Source organism: Scomber scombrus, chromosome 1 (genome assembly GCF_963691925.1).
Source record: "Scomber scombrus chromosome 1, fScoSco1.1, whole genome shotgun sequence".
Classification (NCBI taxonomy): Eukaryota; Metazoa; Chordata; class Actinopteri; order Scombriformes; family Scombridae; genus Scomber; species Scomber scombrus.
The window spans coordinates 11,691,884-11,713,520 of NC_084970.1; the positions used below are offsets into that span (position 1 = coordinate 11,691,884).

The window sequence follows — 21,637 nt, forward strand, 5'->3', positions numbered from 1 at the left end:
TACAAATAAAAAATCTGCATTTATTTTTTGTACACTAATTACATTTTACAACTGTAATATAGCAACATATTAACCAATATGAAAATGAACAATGAAGCATGTCTTTTGGTTACTCAGATTTCACTTTTCTTTTCAAACACAGTCTAAAGCATGAAAGTGCTAACCCAGCAAAAGTGAACAAAATAAGAAGAGCAACTGAAACTAAAAATAATATGACATCTACAGAGTGGTATGAATACCATGGCAATCTATAGGACTCGGTTCTCAAGTGAGCTGCTCCTTTGTGTCTCATGACAAACTCTATCCAGAAGATGGCGTTATCGAGTGGCTTCATTGGCTGATCTCTGTGCAGCCTGGAGAGTCTCTGCATGTTCATCCTGTAGGAGGGCTCATCCAGGACTTCTTGAATGGTAGTCTGAAATATGTTTCTATCCAATTCAGAAACATCCAAAACCTTTGCCACACCCTTTGCTTTCAGTCTAGAGAGGTTGTCAGCTTGATCGAACACAACGGGAATGCCTACAATTGGAATACCATGATATATAGCCTCATAGATTCCATTTGTTCCTCCATGACTTACAAATAGCTTCATCTTGGGATGTCCTAAGAGGTCATTCTGTGGCATCCAGTCAACTACAAGAGTGTTGTTGCCCAGAGTGGCTGGTCTGTCACCTTTGTACCTCCAGATGACTTTCTGGGGTAATGTGGCAAAAGCATCAGCTATCTCATCAACTAAGTCATGTGGAAGCTCTGCAATTAAAGTTCCCAGAGACATGATAATGACTCCATGTTCCCCTGAACTCTGGACAAACTCCTCCAAGTGTTGAGGCAGAGGTTTTGCAGGTTTACACTGGAACCCTCCCATATAGATAACATTGGGCATGGTGGGACGAGGAAACTCAAACACAAAGTCCACTCTCATGAGCCACAAATCTGCTGCCTGAAACATTGAGAAGTAGTCTACATCTGGACCAAAGTATCGAGTGGACAGTGCAGAATAATGTGGCCCAACTATCTGTTTATACAGATGCATCCTCATGGTGTAAAAAATCATGTTTTTGACCCTCTCAAAGAATGTCATTTGATCTGTTAATTCAGAAGGTGGAAGTGGGACATAGGAAAGTGGAGAAGGTGCAATTGCAAAATGGGCTTCGCCATGAACAGTCCATCGAGCATTGAAAACTAATGGCAATCCAAGATAGTGAGCCAGCATTACTCCTCCTCCATTAGCAGGATCTGTCAAAACCGTATCATACTTGGCATCTTTAAAGGACTTCATTAACTCTTCATTTTCAAACATGTACATGACTACTTCACATATTTTCCTGTGTAATTCAAAGAACTTGTCTTTTAACTCCATATCTAAAGCAAAACGGGCCCACGCAGACCCCTTGCTTCGTTTAATTTTAAGAACTTCAGAGACAAAGAGACGGAAAAAATCCTCATTTCCACCACCAGAAATGCCCACTGTGACAGTACTGTAGAGTGGAGAGGTTTCACTGATGTACCAGCTGTCTGCAGCGCGAATTACCGTCATACTGTGCCCCTTTGAATGCAGCTCCTCAACAAGTACCCTCATGTTAACCCAGTGGCTGCCGTCATGCGGAAATACCAGAACTTTCCCGCTGTAGGCAGCTGGCATAATGACAGCCAAAAGAGAGATGATAGAGGCCAATGAAAAAAACATCTTCAAATCTTGTCAAATGGAGCTGCCTGAAATGGAAAAGAAAAAGAACAAAGAGCAGATAGGTGTCACTAATAGATTCGACACATGTGCACATATATCATGGATGGTGTTCCGAGTGTAGACTGCCCAAAACAGAGAGCTACAAACATGTTCCTTGGCCCAATGGCCCTCATGTGGATAAAGCACATGCGGCCTCTTTCAGGAAATTAGAATGCTATTTAATGCCAAGCACTCTGCATGCAATCTCCCCGAGCAATGGTGTTTGTATAACCATATCTGTGTTCATTATGCATAAGAGAAATATCCAGGAGCTTCCCTGTATGAAAACACACAAACCCTGTGTAACAAATCCTATGCACCGATATTTATATTGATCAAATGTCTAATCCTTTCACAATGGATTTGGTTCAATAAAATCTCTATCCTGGTAACAAAAGCTTGGTACTTGGAAAAAGTTAGCTAACAAATGTTTCCCTTTCAGTATTAAACAGCAGTTAACAGCTCTCTCAACAGAGATTACTCACTTGTAAACTTACTTGCTCATGTAGCAAAAACACAATATATAAATTTCAAGCTTACTGTGAAAACTTTCCTGGCACTCAAATCAACAATCCCCTCAGCAGATGGTTAAGACCAAAACGAAGTAGGTCATACAAAGCCGTAGTCAAACTGTTGGCACTATAAAACATTTCCTGGTTTCTTTTGTCCCACCCTCAGCACAGTTGCAACATGACATTCTGGTGACTAAAATGGAAGCTCATTCTTGGTCATGCATTATGCCTGAATGACAATGTCAACAATAAAGATTTACTTTATAATGGGGTGTGTGTGGGTGGGTGTAAAAAAGGTGTGCTGCATATTTTTACCTTTAACACAGGCAGAGCACCATAGTCTTTGAAACACAATAACAATGTCTATCATTATTTATTAAAGCTACAAGTTTTACCCAATTAATAACATTAGATCCTAAATTTAACACCACAAACAGTATATTTTTTAAAACTTTTTAACACCATTTTTTAAAACTGGAATATTAAGTGTGCCTTTGGTGTGAAACTGAAACTATAATGACAGATATGTCAATAATCAATCAGCATGCATTATACATTACATTATACATTACACATATTCAAACTCACTCAGAAATAATACAGCAAAAAGAACACATTTCATAATTCTACAATTTTGAATTATGAATCTTGGACATTGATTTGGTTAAATGACTGATTCAACTACAAAGGCCATCTTCCAAAAGTCCATAAACGGGCCTGAGAAATTTACTTTTCAGGTTTTCAATATAGCAGTCTTTATGCTCCATATAATAAAACTGTCATTACAAGCTCACTTGTGACAGACTATTCTAAATAGCCATCTTACAGTTAAACCGTCTTGGCTTTGCAGACGGCACGGTGAACAGCCGAGATGAAATTAGTTGAACTAGAAAGCCACTTCCCTTTTTAAAATGTTGTTGCAACATTTATCTCACCATGACAGCACTTCTGCTGAGCTTACTACCTTCAACTCTGCAACGGCAAGTGGTGTCCGGAGACCTCCAGGAGTGCTGAAGGGGGTTTTAGGGGGTCCCCAATAAAAAGGAAAATGATTTATTTTCACTATAATATAATCCACAAGTTACAAAATAACAATGTATAAAATGTTGGTTATGGGTTTCATGCACTCACTATAATAAAATATCTAAAAGCAAAAATCCTATCAGAAGGTGGACCCTGCGACAAAATCTTATCAAATGGGGATCCTTGGTCTAATTTGTGTCAGTTAAGGAGTCCTTGATGTGAAAAAGTTTGAGAAACACTCCTTCAAGTGAAGTGTAATGAGGCAAAACTCCACAGTAATCTGCATGAAAAGTTTCTTCACTGTGTTTATTCTTATGAGATATGTTCCAAGCATCTTGGGAGAACCTGCCACAGTTCTTCTGTGGATTTAGGTGCCTCAGTTGCTTCTGTCTCTTTATGTAATTCCAGACTGACTCAATGATGTTGAGATCAGTATCTGTTGCAGAACTCCTCCTTCCTGTCACTAAACACAGTTTTTTATGAACAAGGGTCAAACAGAGAACATCTTTATGATGCTAGTTGTATGTTCGGGGTCATTGTCATGCTGCAAAATAAATTTGGGACCAATCAGACACAAATTTCTTTCATTTACTTTTCATAGAGGTACATTAAAAAGCAGATTTTAATACAGTTTGCTCAAGTAAGTAAGGAAAAATTACAGAGCGTGGGCTTATCTGGGACAATTCCTGTGTTCCTGTCTTAAACACTGGGTATTGGAAGCAATCTTGCAATTACCCTTGAACAGGGGTCATAAAGACAGCATAAATTACCCTACTGGGACTAATAAAGTATCACTCAATTAAGATATTCTTTCTAGTGTTTTATTTATAAAGTGTCCTACTTAAAGCAGATTGAAGATAACAACAACCATGTAGTTCATCCACATAATAAAACAAATGAATATTAAAATAACTATAAAATATTGCCTTTAAAAAATAATGCCATTGCTTAGTGATCATCAAAATGTTCCATTGATTGACAGCTAAGCAAAGGTTTTAATCTCAAAATGAGTAAAGCCCAATTTAATATTGAACAATGTATATCCTTTGAAGGATTAATCGCATTTCACTTTATGTTTGCACATTGCAGTGTATAGACACCTAATCAAGATAAAAATTGTTGAAAGAACAAGAAGCATAGCTACAGCCATGAACAAAAACACATCTACAGAGTGGTAGGAATACCAGGGCAGTCTGTAGGACTGTGCTTTCAAGTGAGCTGCTCCTTTGTGTCTCATGACAAACTCTATCCAAAAGATGGCGGTATCGAGTGGCTTCATTGGCTGATCTCTGTGCAGCCTGGAGAGTCTCTGCATGTTAATCCTGTAGGAGGGCTCATTCAGTACTTCCTGTATGGCATTCAGGAAGTTGTTGTCTTTGTCCACTGTGCTAATGGATAGAATCTTAGCTGCTCCCCTGTCTTTCAGACGCAGCAGGTTGTCATATTGGTCAAAAAACAGTGGTATGCCCACAACTGGCACTCCATGATAAATTGCTTCTTGAACACCATTTGTTCCTCCATGAGCCACAAAAAGTTTAGTTTTGGGATGTCCTAAAAGGTCATTCTGTGGCATCCAGTCAACTACTATAGTGTTGTTGCCCAGAGCAGCTGGTCTGTCACCTTTATAACTCCAGATAACTTTCTGAGGTAATGTGGCAAAAGCTGCAGCTATGTTGTTTGCTAGGTCCGCAGGAAGATCATTTACAAAAGTCCCCAGAGACATTATGATGACTCCATGTTCCCCTGAACTCTGGACAAACTCCTCCAGGTGTTGAGGCAGATGTTTTGCAGGTTTACACTGGAACCCTCCCATATAGATAATATTAGGCATGGTGGGACGAGGATATTCAAATACAAAATCCACTCTCATGAGCCACAGATCCGCGTCAATATTTAACTGATGATAGTCATTATCTGGCCCAAGATATTTGTCACATATTTTCTGGTATACCTGCTTAATCACTATAGTATGTTGCATTTGGGTTATTAGATACATAACCATGTTTTTAACTCTCTCCAAAAACATCATCTTATCAGTGTAACCAGATCCTGTAATAGGAATATATGACAGAGGTGAAGGAGCAATAGAAAAATGACCTTCTCCAGCTATTAGCCAGCGAACATTATAAACCAAAGGAAGGTTCAAATATTTGGCTAATATGACTCCACCACCCCAGCAGGGGTCAGTGAGTACAAGATCAAACTTGCTATCCTTCATGTTTCTCATCAATTCTTGATCATCTAACATTGCAGATACATATTCACCCACCAATTTGTGAGCGTCAACAAATGTGCCAATCATTCCTACACTCGTGTGGAGAAAACTCGTCAAAGGAAGCGCCCCCCTATCAAATTTAATGACGTCAGATACCAGTTTTGAAATAAATGTTTGATCTAAGCTCCTCTCAACTTGAACTGTGAAGGCATTGTAATAAGAAGACTTATCCTTGATGTACCAGCTTTTACTGGAACGCACGATGGTTATATTGTGTCCTTTGGAGTGCAAAGCTTGGATTAGAATATCCATGTTTATCCAGTGGCTGCCTTCAATAGGAAAGACCAAGATATTGCCTCCTTGACACGGATTGGGTATGAAGATGAGCAGCAGCAAAGCAACGCAGCAGCAGATGAGCCTCATCTGAAATGAATATGATGGAAAATCAATATACTACAGTGAAAAATATCATGATAGAAGATGTGCTCTGACCATGTCTGACGAACCTTACTCTCACTTATTTTTTCAACTTTGTCATTACAACATTGTGACAGTTAGGCTGCAGCTGAAGTTAGATGCTGGACACTCTCAAGTATAACTCTCTTAATAGGATCATTGCTGAAATGCTAGTTTCATTTCTAAAATATAGGCCCACACTTTGCATCAAAGTGTTAAATGTATAGAGAAAAACAAGAAGATGAAGAGAAAGGTGTTTAAAATGTTAGCCTGACACTGCATGCCATGAGAACAGCAGTGTTGCTGTTGAGTTTAAAGTTTTACTTTCTTTCAACTTTTTTCAACACGTAATGAAATACTGCTCTTAAGCAACCTAGATATGGTTGCTATCAACGTCAGACACTCTGAAAGGAAACTGTCCGCTCTGTCTCACATTGGAGAAAGAGGAAATGGACGTATACAGACGGGTTTCTGAAAGCCCATAGGATGTGTAATAATAATAATGTAATGAGAAAACGAGAAGGGTATTTCATAACAATGAAATGCATTTTCTCAAGTTAAGATGTTTTCTTATATTGAGAAACTTTTTTCGGCAAAGTTTAAAAGAATATGTTTTCTCATCATAATGAAAAACACGTGAGACATATATGGACTGTGGATTGGACCAATACAGCTAGCTCGGTGTTTGCATTAATACGTCAAATGTGTACGTCTGAAGATGACAGAAAATATCCTGTCAACACGTCCATTTTAAAAGTTTAAAATTAGATGCTGCCACCTCATCAGTATCTGAGGAGACACTTTTCACACAATCATTGCAATAGGGAAAACAATGCCCACTCATCCTACCTTGTATGAACTGAGGTTAAGAAATAATATTGATTGAATTGGGCTTTAAGAAATAATGTAGCCTATTACGGTGACACTATTAACCTCTGCATTTTTATATTGTGGTTGAAAAAATGTAAACAGTATCATAGGCTACTTGCCATGTGCTGGCATGGTGCCCACTGGCTCATCTCCAACCAGTGACTTTGTGACTTAAAGGTAGGCTATGAGCACTAACAACTCGACAATAAAGGTGTTTATGTATATATCGTAATGTTTTAACAGTTAACTAACCTACCAGCGAGTCTTACCTAATGATTTTTAAAAAGTGGATGGGACTTGGACGTTGGACAGTGCCGTGTGATCGACTGAGACACAAAAAACAGCATAAACAAGATATAACTACTTTCACATTCTTGATGCACGGGTCCCCCTATCAGCTTGAATTTTGAGGTCGGGGCTGAAGAGGTTCGTCCGACTTTCCGAGTCGGAAATCCGACTTCAGGGCGCGTCCTAGTTAAAATTTCAGATTGGGAACTCTGAAATACTGACTTCTGAGTACAATGGGAACGCACCATTATCTCTGGCTACTACACCCATGATATTGACACAATTACAGCAAGTATTACACTAACAAAGGTGAGTAGCAACCTCATATAACCCCACTGCAAAAAAAGTAATCCTAATTATCCCTATAAGACGTTCAAAAAGGACGTGTTAACGAGTATTGATTATCGTCCTAAGACAAAACCTACAAATGTAACGTTTTACACAATGTGGAGGCATAAACAACCAAAGCGTGCCACTTTTCCACTGACTGAACTACAAAATTAGCATAAAAATTCCATTAACATAACACATATCTATCACAAAACATTGTTAACACGTTGTCTTTCCACCTACTGTGCTGCTGTTGGGTTTGTCCACATGGGGAAATCAAGTCAAGGCGGTAGTCATCTGTTTCGTGCTGCTTGTGTGTTACTGACGAGTCCACACAGCACACAGGAGCTGCAGCTGCACACTAGTGTCCTGGGAGCGTTTTCTCGTTTTTCCTAACCAGTTTAGATTAAACTACGCCCACTTCTTTTGGGAGTTATGTGCAGCGATATGGAGGTTACCGACTTCCGAGCAAAACTGGAACGCACCACGATTGATAGGACCAAAGCACAATTTGCATGTTGAAGTAATGAAACTTAAAGTAACAGTTAATCATTCATATTAGCTCAGATTTAACGACCTCAAAATGAATGCTTAAGTGTCTATATCGTTTTGGCCAGTGAATTGTATTCTTGAATTAATTCATTGTCACCCAGGATATTTGTCTGTTGATCTCACCAGAATCATAGTTTCATTATGCCAAGCAAACACAAGATGACAAGAGGATGATTGTATCTGCTACCTATCATTGCGTCGCTTGGTAATGAATAATACAACAAGCAACAACACACAAAATGTGATTTAATAAATAATGCCATTGCTTAGAAGTCATGAAAATGTTCCATTAGTTGACAGCTAAGCAAATATTTTTTTCAAGTTTCAGGTTTATTTTATGTAGCACATTAAAAAGCAAATAGACTTTGCACCAAAGTGCTTCACAAAAGCAGACGCATATACAAACATGAAAGGATCAACATTTAAATACAACAAAATTTAAGCCCAGATTTAAAACCCCAGAAAATCAGATAAGAAATAAAACACATTAAACACCATTAAAAGCCAGAGAATAAAAGAGAGTCTTTAGATGCTTTTTAAAAGTGTCAACAGACTCAGCCTGTCTAATGGCCTCTGGCAGGCTGTTCCAGAGCAGAGAGGCCGCTACAGAAAAAGCTGCGTCCCCAGACTTTTTTTCCATGAAAGGGACAATGCCAACATAATGAGGTGGGAGGATCTGAGGGGTCTGTTGGTGTTGTAAAGTATAACTGTTGTCCATGATTTGTAATTTGTAATTTCATGATTGTCATTTAGAATATATTTCAGTTATATTTGTTGTTTTTGTATTATTTTGAGAGGGCTATCAGACATAACTTTTATTTTGAAGTCCAGCTGCGCTGTTATGGTGTGTGTGAAAGGGGGAAAAGAGCAGGTAAAGATCCACATGTGCTCCAGCTAAGATAAATGCTAAGTATCAACCTATTTAAGTGGTTGTAAAATGTTTTAAGCACCCTCCAAGGACCAAAGATAATTCCCTTGTTTGCAGCACGCACCCAACAAACTTCAGTTTTTGTTTTGTCTTTGTTTTATTTTGATGAGCTGTTTTCCACATGCTGTGCATGCTTTTATTTTTGCTGACTCTGCCTTTATACTGTGTGTGTGTGTCTGTAGTTTTCAGTGAATTTGGAAAGAACGCTACAAATAAAGCAATTATGAGAAAGCCACTTGTGTTTGCCTGTGCTTCGAGGGAATTACATAAGGGGTGAGAAGTTCTGAAATATATGTAGGGGACGATTTACCTGTTTATAGAAGTTTAGTTCACTGTTGAATATAACACCCAGTTTTTTGGAACGTGGTCTGGGGGCCAAAGAGTATGATGTCTGTCTTGTCCTTGTTTAACTGAAGAAAGTTGTGAGCCAGCCAGTCTTTGATGTCATGGAGACAGTTATGCAGTTGGGTTATATCGGCCTGTTTGCGTGAATTAAGGGGGAGGGAGAACTGAGAATCATCTGTATAGGAGTGAAAAGAGATGTTGTGACTTTGTGTAATTCTTTCTAATGCAAGCATGTAAAGACTGAAAAAATTGGGCCTAAAACGCAGCCCTGCGGAACCCCACGTGAAATATTTGCTGGTGTGGTTGTTGAGCTGCCAATGGAAACGGTATATTGTCTGTTTTAGATGTAGGAGTGGAACCAGTCACGGGCAGGCCCTGAGATGCCAGCCCAACGTGTCAGGCAATCCTGGCGAATCTTGTTGTCAGCAATGTCAAAATCTGCACTTAGATCAAAGAAAATCTTCAAAGAGAATAAAAACAGAATTTTCTTGCATCTGCAGCATAGAGGAGGTCATTTGTCACTTTTAGGAGAGCTTTCACTGCACTGTGGCGTTTGCAGAACCCTGACTAGAACTTTTCGAAAATATTGTTTTGGTTTAAAAATGACAGAATTAAATTATTCAGAATAGCAGGGCCAAGACCAGGCTCCTTAAGGAGTGGTTGAACTATGGCATGTTAAAAACAAGATGGAACTGTGCCTGTGGCTAGAGAACTGTTAAAAATTGTCAATATGCTTGGGTCAACTGCTGCAAAAGAGTAAAATGAATATTGAGTTGACAGCCGGTGGACTGTCTCAAAATGAGTAAAACCAAACTTGATATTGAACAAAATATACCCTTTGAATGATTACTCGCTTTTCACTTTTTGTTTGCACATTGCAGTGTATAGACACCTAATCAAGATAAAAATTGTTGAAAGAACAAGAAGCATAGCTACAGCCATGAACAAAAACACATCTACAGAGTGGTAGGAATACCAGGGCAGTCTGTAGGACTGTGCTTTCAAGTGAGCTGCTCCTTTGTGTCTCATGACAAACTCTATCCAAAAGATGGCAGTATCGAGTGGCTTCATTGGCTGATCTCTGTGCAGCCTGGAGAGTCTCTGCATGTTAATCCTGTAGGAGGGCTCATTCAGTACTTCCTGTATGGCATTCAGGAAGTTGTTGTCTTTGTCCACTGTGCTAATGGATAGAATCTTAGCTGCTCCCCTGTCTTTCAGACGCAGCAGGTTGTCATATTGGTCAAACAACAGTGGTATGCCCACAACTGGCACTCCATGATAAATTGCTTCTTGAACACCATTTGTTCCTCCATGAGCCACAAAAAGTTTAGTTTTGGGATGTCCTAAAAGGTCATTCTGTGGCATCCAGTCAACTACTATAGTGTTGTTGCCCAGAGCAGCTGGTCTGTCACCTTTATAACTCCAGATAACTTTCTGAGGTAATGTGGCAAAAGCTGCAGCTATGTTGTTTGCTAGGTCCGCAGGAAGATCATTTACAAAAGTCCCCAGAGACATTATGATGACTCCATGTTCCCCTGAACTCTGGACAAACTCCTCCAGGTGTTGAGGCAGATGTTTTGCAGGTTTACACTGGAACCCTCCCATATAGATAATATTAGGCATGGTGGGACGAGGATATTCAAATACAAAATCCACTCTCATGAGCCACAGATCCGCGTCAATATTTAACTGATGATAGTCATTATCTGGCCCAAGATATTTGTCACACATTTTCTGGTATACCTGCTTAATCACTATAGTATGTCGCATTTGGGTTATTAGATACATAACCATGTTTTTAACTCTCTCCAAAAACATCATCTTATCAGTGTAACCAGATCCTGTAATAGGAATATATGACAGAGGTGAAGGAGCAATAGAAAAATGACCTTCTCCAGCTATTAGCCAGCGAACATTATAAACCAAAGGAAGGTTCAAATATTTGGCTAATATGACTCCACCACCCCAGCAGGGGTCAGTGAGTACAAGATCAAACTTGCTATCCTTCATGTTTCTCATCAATTCTTGATCATCTAACATTGCAGATACATATTCACCCACCAATTTGTGAGCGTCAACAAATGTGCCAATCATTCCTACACTCGTGTGGAGAAAACTCGTCAAAGGAAGCGCCCCCCTTTCAAATTTTAGGACGTCAGATACCAGTTTTGAAATAAATGTTTGATCTAAGCTCCTCTCAACTTGAACTGTGAAGGTATTGTAATAAGAAGACTTATCCTTGATGTACCAGCTTTTACTGGAACGCACGATGGTTATATTGTGTCCTTTGGAGTGCAAAGCTTGGATTAGAATATCCATGTTTATCCAGTGGCTGCCCTCAGCAGGAAAGACCAAGATGTTGCCTCCTTGACACGGATTGGGTATGAACATGAGCAGCAGCAAAGCAACGCAGCAGCAGATGAGCCGCATCTGAAATGAATATGATGGAAAATCAATATACTACAGTGAAAAATATCATGATAAAAGATGTGCTCTGACCATGTCTTACGAACCTTATTCTCACTTTCAACTTTGTCATTACAACATTGTGACAGTTAGGCTGCAGCTGAAGTTGTCTTTGCTGGACACTCTCAATTATAACTCTCTTAATAGGATCATTGCTGAAATGCTAGTTTCATTTCTAAAATATAGGCCCACACTTTGCATCAAAGTGTTAAATGTATAGAGAAAAACAAGAAGATGAAGAGAAAGGTGTTTAAAATATTAGCCTGACACTGCATGTCATTGAGTTTTACTTTCTTTCAAACACATAGCCCAATGAACTACTGCTCTTATGCAACCTAGATGGGGTTGTTATCAACATCAGACACTGATAGGAAACTGTCCACTCTGTCTCTTATGAGGCAATAAATGTATCATTACAACATGTTTCTGAAAGCCTATAGAATGTGTTCAGCACCAACTGTAATTAGAAAACTCTAAGCGGGAAGGGTATTTCATAACAATGAAATGCATTTTCTCATTAATAGAAGACATTTTCTCATTACAATGAAAAAAGAAGTAAGGCATACATGGAATGTGGATTGGACCAATACGTCTAGTTTGGCGTTTGCATTAATACGCCAAATTTGTACATCTTAATATGACAGAAAATACCCAAAAATGACGTATTAATGGAGAATTGATAGTCGTCTAAAGATGTGCAAATGTAACATTTTACTTAATGTGAATCCGACTTCAGGGCGCGTCCTAGTTCCGATTGGGAACTCTGAAATACTGACTTCTGAGTACAATGGGAATGCACCATTATCTCTGGCTACTAACTACACCCATGATATTGACACAATTACAGCAAGTATTACACCAACAAAGGTGAGTAGCAACCTCATATAACCCCACTGCAAAACTAAAAAAAATCCTAATTATCCCTATAAGACGTTCAAAAAGGACGTGTTAATATGGAGTGTATTCCCTATCTTAATTCAAGAGCATATTAAATGGATTTGAGAGCAGTATTTATTGATTTCATGCTCAGATTTTGTGATATTTTCTCTCAAAACTCTGCTCTCGCGCTCAAATTTGCTCTGCGCATGCTCGCACTGTGTCCTCGCACTCGGTTACAACGCTGCTCGCGCAGATTTCCTGCGCTCACACTCGAGTTCTTCCTCTCGCACTCAGGGAGTTTGTGCTCGCGGATCTCTGCCCTGCTCTCGGATTTTTTCTGGATCAAAACTGTAAACGGGTGCGTTCGCTGCTCTTCAAGGAGCGTCGCATACGGGCGGGCACTCTTTCAACCGGGTTTATCCACTCCTGACCTCCGGTGCTGTAATAAATGTGTTTTCTCAGGATGTTTTTGAATGGATAGGTAATAAAATAGAAAATATCACACCATTTGATAAACATCAGATTCTTTTATGTAAAGATAATCTTACCAAAGAATTTTCAGAACTGGTCACTATTATTATAGTTTTGGGTAAATATCATACATTCAAGCAAATGGAAAAATAAACCCCCCTCAATAGTTTGGTTTTAAAACGAACTAAATAAATATTTTTCTTCTTTGAAGTTGTTAAATGTATTCAAGCCAATTTGTAAATTGAGTGAAACTGCAAAGAAATATTTGGTTTTTTGAAGGTTTTGTTTTTTTAATGATATGAAGTGCCTTGTATTTTCTTTTCTTTTTATATATTTTTTATTATATCCTTTTATTTCTATAGCCTTGTAGATTTTATTTATAATGGAGATATCTTTGTATTGTAAAAAGAATGCACATATTTTCCTATCGAGAGTTTTTTTGTATATTACGGAAATGTTAATAAAACAAACTCCCTGAGTGCGAGAGGAAGAACCTGAGTGTGAGCGCAGGAAATCTGCGCGAGCAGCGTTGTAACCGAGTGCGAGGACACAGTGCGTGCATGCGCAGAGCAAATTTGAGCGCGAGAGCAGAGTTTTGAGAGAAAATATCACAAAATCTGAGCATGAAATCAATAAATACTGCTCTCAAATCCATTTAATATGCTCTTGAATTAAGATAGGGAATAAACTCCATATGTTAACGAGTATTGATTATCGTCCAAAGACAAAACCTACAAATGTAACGTTTTACACAATGTGGAGGCATAAACAACCAAAGCGTGCCACTTTTCCACTGACAGAACTACAAAGTTAGCATAAAAATACTGTTAACATAACACAACACATATCTATCACAAAACATTGTTAACACGTTGTCTTTCCACCTACTGTGCTGCTGTTGGGTTTGTCCACACGGAGAAATCAAGTCAAGGCGGTAGTCAACTGTTTCGTGCTGCTTCTGTGTTACTGAGATTGGGATTTCTGACTCTGCCCCCAGAAATTTTGACGTCTGAGTACAACAGAAACGCACCATACGTGTGTGCAGCAACAAGGAGGTTACTGATTGATAGGACCAGAGCGTACAAACTTAAAGTCACAGTTAATCATTTATATTACCTCAGATTTAACAATCTGCGTGAGTGTTCTTGAGTTCATTCATTGTCACTCAGGCTATTTGTCTGTTGATCTCACCAGAATCATTTTTTCATTATGCCAAGCTAACACAAGATGACAAGAGGATGATTGTATCTGCTTACTATCATTGTGTCGCTTGGTTATGAATAATACAACAATCAACAACACACAAAATGTGATTTAAATAGTTAATAGCTGCTAGTTCCAGTGTAGTTTCTGTACTGACTACTTGAGAGCACAGCCTAAATTGTCAGTGACCCTGAGCTGGAAGCATTACAGTAGGTTATGTGGATCCTTCTTGTTGACAGACTGTGATCCACAGTATGTTTTTAGCTTTTATTTTGTAACAACTACAAAATGTGATCATTATTGACAAACAGAAATTAGAATTACACAATTATTAGAATTCCATATGTGGATCAAATACTTATGAGTATTAGATCACTCCCAAGACAAAGGTAAATGTATAGTTTATATTATTGCATGTATGATATTAAAATAATTAGCATATAATTAATACACTGAATAATCTGTATTATGTATCCAACCTCTCTAAGTAGGTGTATGGGGTTGATCTTTTGGTGGTGTATGGTGTGGTTTAAATAATCTCATTCTGAAGTTGCACCCATTGTAAGAACATAAAAAAGAGCACTAATGGATATATAAATCTAACTCTATCATTAGGGCGTAATGGGAAGTGGAGGTGGAGGAGAGTGTCATCTGTGCTTGTTCTGGTGCTACATAGTGGCAACAGTCCCTCCTTAAAAATTTAGAGAGGGACATGTGGGAAGAAGCCCATACACTCAGATACAAACACACTTCACAAGGTTTTTCGTTTCACAGCAAAAACTTCTTTCAACAGTCTAATAGCAAATTCTGATATTTTTAAGCGTATTGGCCCATATCCATTTTCGAAGACATACAGTCGGTAAACAATTTCACATTGTTTCATCCATGCAGTATTGAAAAGGGAACTTGTCATATTGAGGCAACAAAAATGTTTTTTCCCACAGCCTCTGAAGCTGGTTTCCCCAAGGTTATTTCAGGAGCAAATTGTCATGCAGTGATCTTTAATTTCTTAACAGCAGCAGTCCTGTTAAGAAATCCTTCAAGACATTTCATTATTAATATACTGCAATATATTGCAATTCATTACCTTTTTTCAACTACAAATCATTTCCCCAAAGGAAAACGCTGACTGTCATCTCTGCTGACTTGGTGTCTGTGTATTGATACAGTATTGCCACGCAAAATATCACGATACTATGCTGTATTGATTTGTTTCCCCACCCCTAGTGTTGGACTAGTGTCCACTTATTTGAGATCAGATAAATAAAACATCTTAATAAATAAGCCATATGTGAAGGCAAGCTTTTTAGTTTTCAGTATTTTACAAAGAAAACAAATACAGCCAAAACATAAGATGATAATCTAAGCTAAATATACAGAAATCTGGCTTTACAAATTGAATTTTTTTCTACATTAGCCAGGTATTGATTTTCTTTTCATCCGATACCCTATTGCATCTCTGGATCCCACAATTTGCTGTCACCATGAGAGCACACACAAATGCACACATTCAGAGAGACAGATACAAACATAGGTACAAGACATCACATTTGGCTGTGGACAACAGACACTGTAAGAACCTGAAAACTTAAGGCAATACAAAGCATAAATATCAGTGGCAGAGCTGCCCCTGTCATTTCATTTCATGATGCTGTTGATAGGGAGTGATGTGGCTGCACAGAGTGGCTGACTATCCCTCTCTATGATTAGTGACCACAAGAATGCTAGGAGATGGGATATGGGGGGTGGGAGAAACAGGGCGGGCTTTCTGAAGGAAGAGGGGGTGGAGGAGAGGAGAAGGGAGATGAGCCTGTGCACAATTGGAGGCAGCAGAGAGTGAAGCAGCATCTGTACGAGGCAAGAGAAAGAACCTGCATGGAATGGAGGAGCACTAGAGTAGCACCGTCGCTGTCGTCAAGACTGCCTGCACCTCCACCACCACCACCGCTTCTCTGGATTGTGTGTTAATGGCAGAGACTCTGAGCAGGTTTGTGCAGCATTTGCATCCAGGTTTAGCAAGGTGGGAGAAGAGTGCATTCTTGGCTTGTTCTCTATAGTAAATCTATAGTAAATGTGTGTTAGCCATTCAAATACAGTTTGTTGTTTGGCATGAATGACACAAGGATGATTTTTTTTCTTTAATGTTTGTCTATTCACTGAAATGCATAAATGGAATTGCATGCAGCAAAGGGGAGTAAGACGAGGTGGCTGCCTTGCAATGTTACCCACAACCTAAAGCATGATTCATGTCACACTCTGACTGCACCAATATTTGCCCAGTGTAAACAGAAGCATCACCACAGTTTTTAATATTTATCTTCCAGCTCTGCGATGCCCGAGGGACCAGCTGTGTTGATGCGGTGCCACCTCTGATATGATGCTGAGAGCAGGAGGGGCAGCCACCTCTCTCGCACTGCTGCTGCTGCTGCCGTTGCTGTGCTGTTGCCACCTGTGCCACTCATTGCGTAAGTGGGAAATACCTCATCAATTTACCATGGCAGAATGTAATAGATTCAGTGTGACAGATGGCTTAGTCGAAGACGAACTGCAGAGACCGGGAGAGAATAATTGGCAAGTGGTCGGAAAGTTAAGAGTGAGGAGAGCTTGCCATATTAGAGTCAGTTGTGCAAACAAAAAGTTGTTATGTCAGTGTGGATATTTGCCTTCTCATATCAAATGTTTCAGTTTTTCAGGTGTTGGTATTAAGGATTCCAGCTGAACGGAAATTGTTATAATTTAGCTCAAAATACTGCAGAAACAGTCTATACAGCTTTTACACAATTGTATATAGCAGCAAAAAACATCTACAACTGAAATAAACAGTTACACTTTCTCCGAAAACCCACAATAATCTCAACAATAATAATAATACAAGATTACATAATAATAGACTGGTTTTCTGCTACTGTACATGACAGAGAATCACCAACACAAAGTCTGGACGACTCAGGAAAGACAGTAGTCATCAATTCAAAATGTGATCAATATTTTTTAGTCTGTACAGCAGTGGAGCGCTGCTTCAACTAAACAATGCAGCAGTTTGACAGTGAATCAGGCAGTAGCACTGTTGTATTAAATGACAAGTCCATTATAGTTGCTGCCTGTAATAGTATATGCCAATAATTCATGCCATGACTACTAGTCAGTGCATGTTTTTGATTCATGTAAAATGACTGGACAGGTACTACATAGCATAGTTTTCTTATCTCTGCACTGAGTAACCACAATACTATTTGTATGAGTCTTACATTCTGTTATTATCGGCTATAGATTTTACAGGTTTCTCTGATAATATTATTAATGTTTTGATTATTTTGCTGGTATTGGCAATGTCTCACTGTAATCATCATTATCTTTATGGTAGCAGGTAAATTTTCACTGTTTACTTTATTTACAGTACTGATTTGATTTTTTTGTCTAGCTGCCAACAGCACCTGGCAGGCTACAGGCAATCCTTGACTTGATTCTCCTTGAAAATGAAGGAATGAATTCACTTGAAATATTTATTACACTCAGTTTTAGGTGTACAGATCATTTCATTACATTGTAATTTCTCAAACTGATAGAACTATATCTTTTAATATGAGTACATTTCTGGCCTTATATGGCAGGATTCATGCTTTTCAGCGAAGCAGGATGGACATTACAGTTTGGGAAGAGGCTGAAAATATGATGAATTAGCTGATAACACAGTTATTGATTGAGGGTGTTGCAGCCTTGTCTTTATCGATCCACACGCTAAGAGGCTAACACCACGCATTTGTGGTCATTCTTGTGGTATATTTCAGAGCACATTCTCCATCCATAAATTGAGTTTATAAACATGTTGTTGGGTGATTTAAAGAGCAGGAGGATAAAAAAGGTAATTCAAAATGTGAATGATATCTTGCAGTGGAGCTCTGCTTCAGAAAAACAATACAGCAGTTTGACTGTGGCACTGTTGTATGGAATGATTACAGTTACAGTTATCATGTACTTGCGTGTAATGTTAATGTAAGATGACTGGATAGATATTACTGCTTTTTTGAGTCCTGTCCTGTGACAAGTGCTATTGTCAAATTTTAAATATGTAATTGTTGTTGATACTGTGTCAGAGAAATTGGCTTAATTTAACAGTTTTTTTTTTACCATTACATGTAATAAATAATAGACATTGTTGCGGTTTAATATTTTTGTGTTGGCCAAACCAAGTAACGCCAATTAGTTTAGAACAGTCCACAAATACATGTACACATTTTGAGATTATTGAAAATAATCCCTCTAGTGCCATCATGATTCCAAAGTTCAGAAAATACTTGCTTTTGACTTTGAAAGAAAAAAAAAAGAAAAAGAAAAAAGATACTTAACATTATTGTCTTTTCACACCTTTTAGGGATTCCAAAACTCTCATCCTATGCAAAAGCAGAGGACAAGCTGTTCAAATACCTCTTTGGAAACTACCAGAAATGGGTTCGTCCAGTGGAATACCTAAACCAAACTATCTGTGTGAAGTTTGGACTGGCCATCTCCCAGCTAGTTGATGTGGTGAGATTATCACATTTATGATTAATATAACACTGTATTGTATTTGAAAAACAAAGGTGTTTCTTAAATGTGATATCATTTTATTATTTTATATTGGATATGTATAGGTGTTGTAGCGATCCAAAGGTTAAAGACAAAAGACTTTAGACTTTACTTCAAGGAAACAAATACAATCGACTTGAGCAACATTGAGCCCTCAGTGAAAAAACAAAGAGAGTGTTTATACATTTCATTTCATCAATTTGTGTCACTGAGGTTTATATCTTCCTAAACTTAACACTTAAAGACATTAAATTGCGGCTTTATAAAAAATGTTATAGCCAATTTTTGAATTAAAATCTAAACTTTGGTTGTTGTTGTTGTTGTTGTTGTTGTTTCATGTTGTTGTTTCATCATTATAGGATGAAAAAAACCAGCAAATGACAACCAATGTGTGGATGAAACAGGCAAGTAGAGCTAATGTATACAGGTACAGTAACTAACACAAGGGTAGCATTGCATTTTCTTTACTGTCCCAGCAGTAAACACAACATGCAGGTAGAGCTGTTAAAGAAGCATTACTGGTGATACTTTTTGGCCATGGGAAAAAAAACAACCTCTGGCTTACATGACAGTTAGACACAGTCAGCCTCCCCATACCCCCTTTGTAATCTGGTGTGGTGGCATTTCACTGACAGTTCTTATCTGTATGAGCCCTGAGCCCACGCACCTGCCTCCTCTAATCACCTCCTCCCCACTGTGGCTCCTGTCAAGCCTTATTCATGGTCTGGAGTGTCCTGTCTGTCATGCATCTTATGAATTATCCCCACAGACCAGCCTCTGCCATTCAGGTCAGTTGCCCCTTTTCACAGTGATGGATTACATCATGCAAAAAGGGGAGGCAGTGGCCACAGTGATGATGTCTATCTATCATAGATGTCATTTGCAAAGTGGTAAGAATGTCAGATTTTATAATTGGATCCTTTCTCCTGCATTTGGCGGTTACCTTTGTTGTTAAAAAAGAATATTGAGCTTAAGCTTTTACAATAAACTGGCTTACCTTCCTATTTATTCCATTACCATTTACTTACCTTGAGCATGTGCTGTATACTTGAAAATATTATGGCATAGAAAGAAGACAATCAATTTAAAGCTTCTATGAGTAGAATTATTTCTTTATAGTGACTTAACTTTTTTTTTTAATTTAGGAGTGGAATGATATGAAACTCAGATGGAACCCGCATGACTATCTGGGCATCACGACTATACGAGTCCCCTCTGACAGGATCTGGCTTCCTGACGTTGTGCTGTATGATAAGTATGTAACATGTACAGAAAGAGCTCACATAGATTCAGACATTCTTATATTTTCCATGTTTGCATGATGATTTACATGATAAGAAAGAAGAAGTGTATATTTCAAAGTCCTCAAATGATTTCAGAGGACCAACCACTACTTATTTTAGTTCAGTCGTGAACTTTAAAGAAAAAGTTAGGAGTGGTTGTTTCAGAAAAGCTAATCTAGCAATCAGTTATCACAGTCAAAGCTTTTTTCTTGTAAATAAATAAATGTTTTGTTTTCTTCTAACAGTGCAGATGGACGTTTTGAGGGTACTGTCACCAAGGCTGTTGTTAAGTATGATGGAACAATATCATGGACACCGCCAGCTAATTACAAATCAGCCTGCACCATTGATGTCACCTTCTTCCCCTTTGACCTCCAGAACTGCTCAATGAAGTTTGGCTCTTGGACCTATGATGGCTCCCAGGTTAGTGTGTCTTCCACAATGTGTGCATATTGTACCAGTGTCAGTTATGAGCAGTGACAGTCATGAGATTTCTTCTCTTTATTTAAAAGGTCGACATCATTCTCGAGGAGTTCCACGTGGACAAGCAGGACTATTTTGACAATGGTGAATGGGAGATAGTGAAGGCCACAGGCAGCCGTGGTCTGAGGACAGACAGCAGCTCCACCTATCCTACCATCACCTACTCCTTTATCATCCGGAGGTTGCCTCTTTTCTACACCCTCTTCCTCATCATCCCTTGCATTGGCCTGTCCTTTCTCACCATCCTTGTCTTCTATCTGCCCTCCAACGGTGGTGAGAAGATCTCTCTCTGTACCTCAGTGCTGGTTTCGCTCACCGTCTTCCTCCTGGTCATAGAGGAGATCATCCCCTCCTCCTCTAAGGTTATCCCTCTCATTGGGGAGTACCTGGTCTTCACCATGATCTTCGTCACACTCTCCATCATCATTACTGTCTTTGCTATCAACATCCACCACCGCTCTTCTTCTACACATCATGGCATGGCACCGTGGGTGAAGAAGATTTTCCTGCATCGACTGCCGAAGCTGCTGTGCATGCGCAGCCATGTGGACCGCTACGCCGCAGCTGGATTGGCCAGAACAGGAGGAGCGGTCGGACTGGGTTTGAGGAAGGACTCACCTGAGTTCACCCCTCTCCACTACACTCGACATAACCTACAAGCAGCTTTGGATTCTATCCGCTACATAACCATGCATGTGGTTAAAGAAAATGAGGTCAGAGAGGTGAGTTTGTTAGATTTTATGTATTTATTCATCCAGGGAATTATAAAAATGGCTAATAGTGGTAGAAACAGTAATTTTTGGCTCCAACCTTTTTCCTGGATTAAAACAAAACAAAAAGTGATAACAAAGATGACATGTCCTTCTTTTTTGGCACAGGTGGTACAGGACTGGAAGTTTGTAGCCCAGGTTCTGGATCGAATGTTTCTGTGGGCCTTCCTGTTGGTGTCAATCCTGGGCTCGGCTCTCCTCTTTATCCCAGTTATTTACAAATGGGCCAGCATCATCGTCCCTAACCACACTGGAAGCACCCTCTAAATAC

At 39.0% G+C, this 21,637-nt stretch overlaps 4 protein-coding genes across 5 annotated transcripts; 1 reads left to right on the forward strand and 3 right to left on the reverse strand.

Annotated features, from left to right (window-relative positions):
* Positions 1-2,321, reverse strand: LOC133981617 (UDP-glucuronosyltransferase 2A2-like). The gene is made up of 2 exons (XM_062420403.1): positions 2,267-2,321; positions 1-1,713 (listed from the first exon to the last, which is right to left on the reverse strand). Exon 2 carries the CDS (start codon positions 1,685-1,687, stop codon positions 110-112), a length of 1,578 nt encoding a protein of 525 aa, XP_062276387.1. The 5' UTR covers positions 1,688-1,713; positions 2,267-2,321; the 3' UTR covers positions 1-109.
* A 1,491-nt stretch (positions 2,322-3,812) lies between these two features.
* Positions 3,813-14,041, reverse strand: LOC133981603 (UDP-glucuronosyltransferase 2C1-like). Of its 2 annotated transcripts, none has more exons than XM_062420390.1 (2): positions 13,950-14,041; positions 3,813-5,899 (listed from the first exon to the last, which is right to left on the reverse strand). In XM_062420390.1, exon 2 carries the CDS (start codon positions 5,897-5,899, stop codon positions 4,316-4,318), a length of 1,584 nt encoding a protein of 527 aa, XP_062276374.1. In that variant the 5' UTR covers positions 13,950-14,041; the 3' UTR covers positions 3,813-4,315. The 2 variants fall into 2 exon arrangements, with proteins under 2 accessions (XP_062276374.1, XP_062276366.1); XM_062420382.1 differs by lacking the exon at positions 13,950-14,041 and adding an exon at positions 7,664-7,754 and having other exon boundaries at positions 3,980-5,899.
* LOC133981595 (UDP-glucuronosyltransferase 2C1-like) lies at positions 10,088-14,053 on the reverse strand. Its single transcript, XM_062420373.1, has 2 exons — positions 13,950-14,053; positions 10,088-11,675 (listed from the first exon to the last, which is right to left on the reverse strand). The coding sequence occupies exon 2, from the start codon at positions 11,673-11,675 to the stop codon at positions 10,092-10,094; it is 1,584 nt and encodes a 527-aa protein (XP_062276357.1). The 5' UTR covers positions 13,950-14,053; the 3' UTR covers positions 10,088-10,091.
* A 2,585-nt stretch (positions 14,054-16,638) lies between these two features.
* chrna5 (cholinergic receptor, nicotinic, alpha 5) lies at positions 16,639-21,633 on the forward strand. Its single transcript, XM_062420415.1, has 7 exons — positions 16,639-16,729; positions 18,637-18,788; positions 19,190-19,234; positions 19,976-20,085; positions 20,359-20,536; positions 20,626-21,318; positions 21,475-21,633. The coding sequence occupies exons 1-7, from the start codon at positions 16,639-16,641 to the stop codon at positions 21,631-21,633; spliced, it is 1,428 nt and encodes a 475-aa protein (XP_062276399.1).
* Positions 21,634-21,637: the final 4 nt, after the last annotated feature.

Excerpts from the sequence above, each read along its gene's own strand:
- LOC133981617 (XM_062420403.1), bottom strand. The coding sequence starts at position 1,687 with ATGTTTTTTTCATTGGCCTCTATCATCTCTCTTTTGGCTGTCATTATG.
- LOC133981603 (XM_062420390.1), bottom strand. The coding sequence starts at position 5,899 with ATGAGGCTCATCTGCTGCTGCGTTGCTTTGCTGCTGCTCATCTTCATA.
- LOC133981595 (XM_062420373.1), bottom strand. The coding sequence starts at position 11,675 with ATGCGGCTCATCTGCTGCTGCGTTGCTTTGCTGCTGCTCATGTTCATA.
- chrna5 (XM_062420415.1), top strand. The coding sequence starts at position 16,639 with ATGATGCTGAGAGCAGGAGGGGCAGCCACCTCTCTCGCACTGCTGCTG. Across the intron at positions 18,789-19,189 it reads TCTCCCAGCTAGTTGATGTG|GATGAAAAAAACCAGCAAAT; the intron begins GTGAGATTATCA and ends TCATCATTATAG. Across the intron at positions 20,537-20,625 it reads GGACCTATGATGGCTCCCAG|GTCGACATCATTCTCGAGGA; the intron begins GTTAGTGTGTCT and ends TTTATTTAAAAG.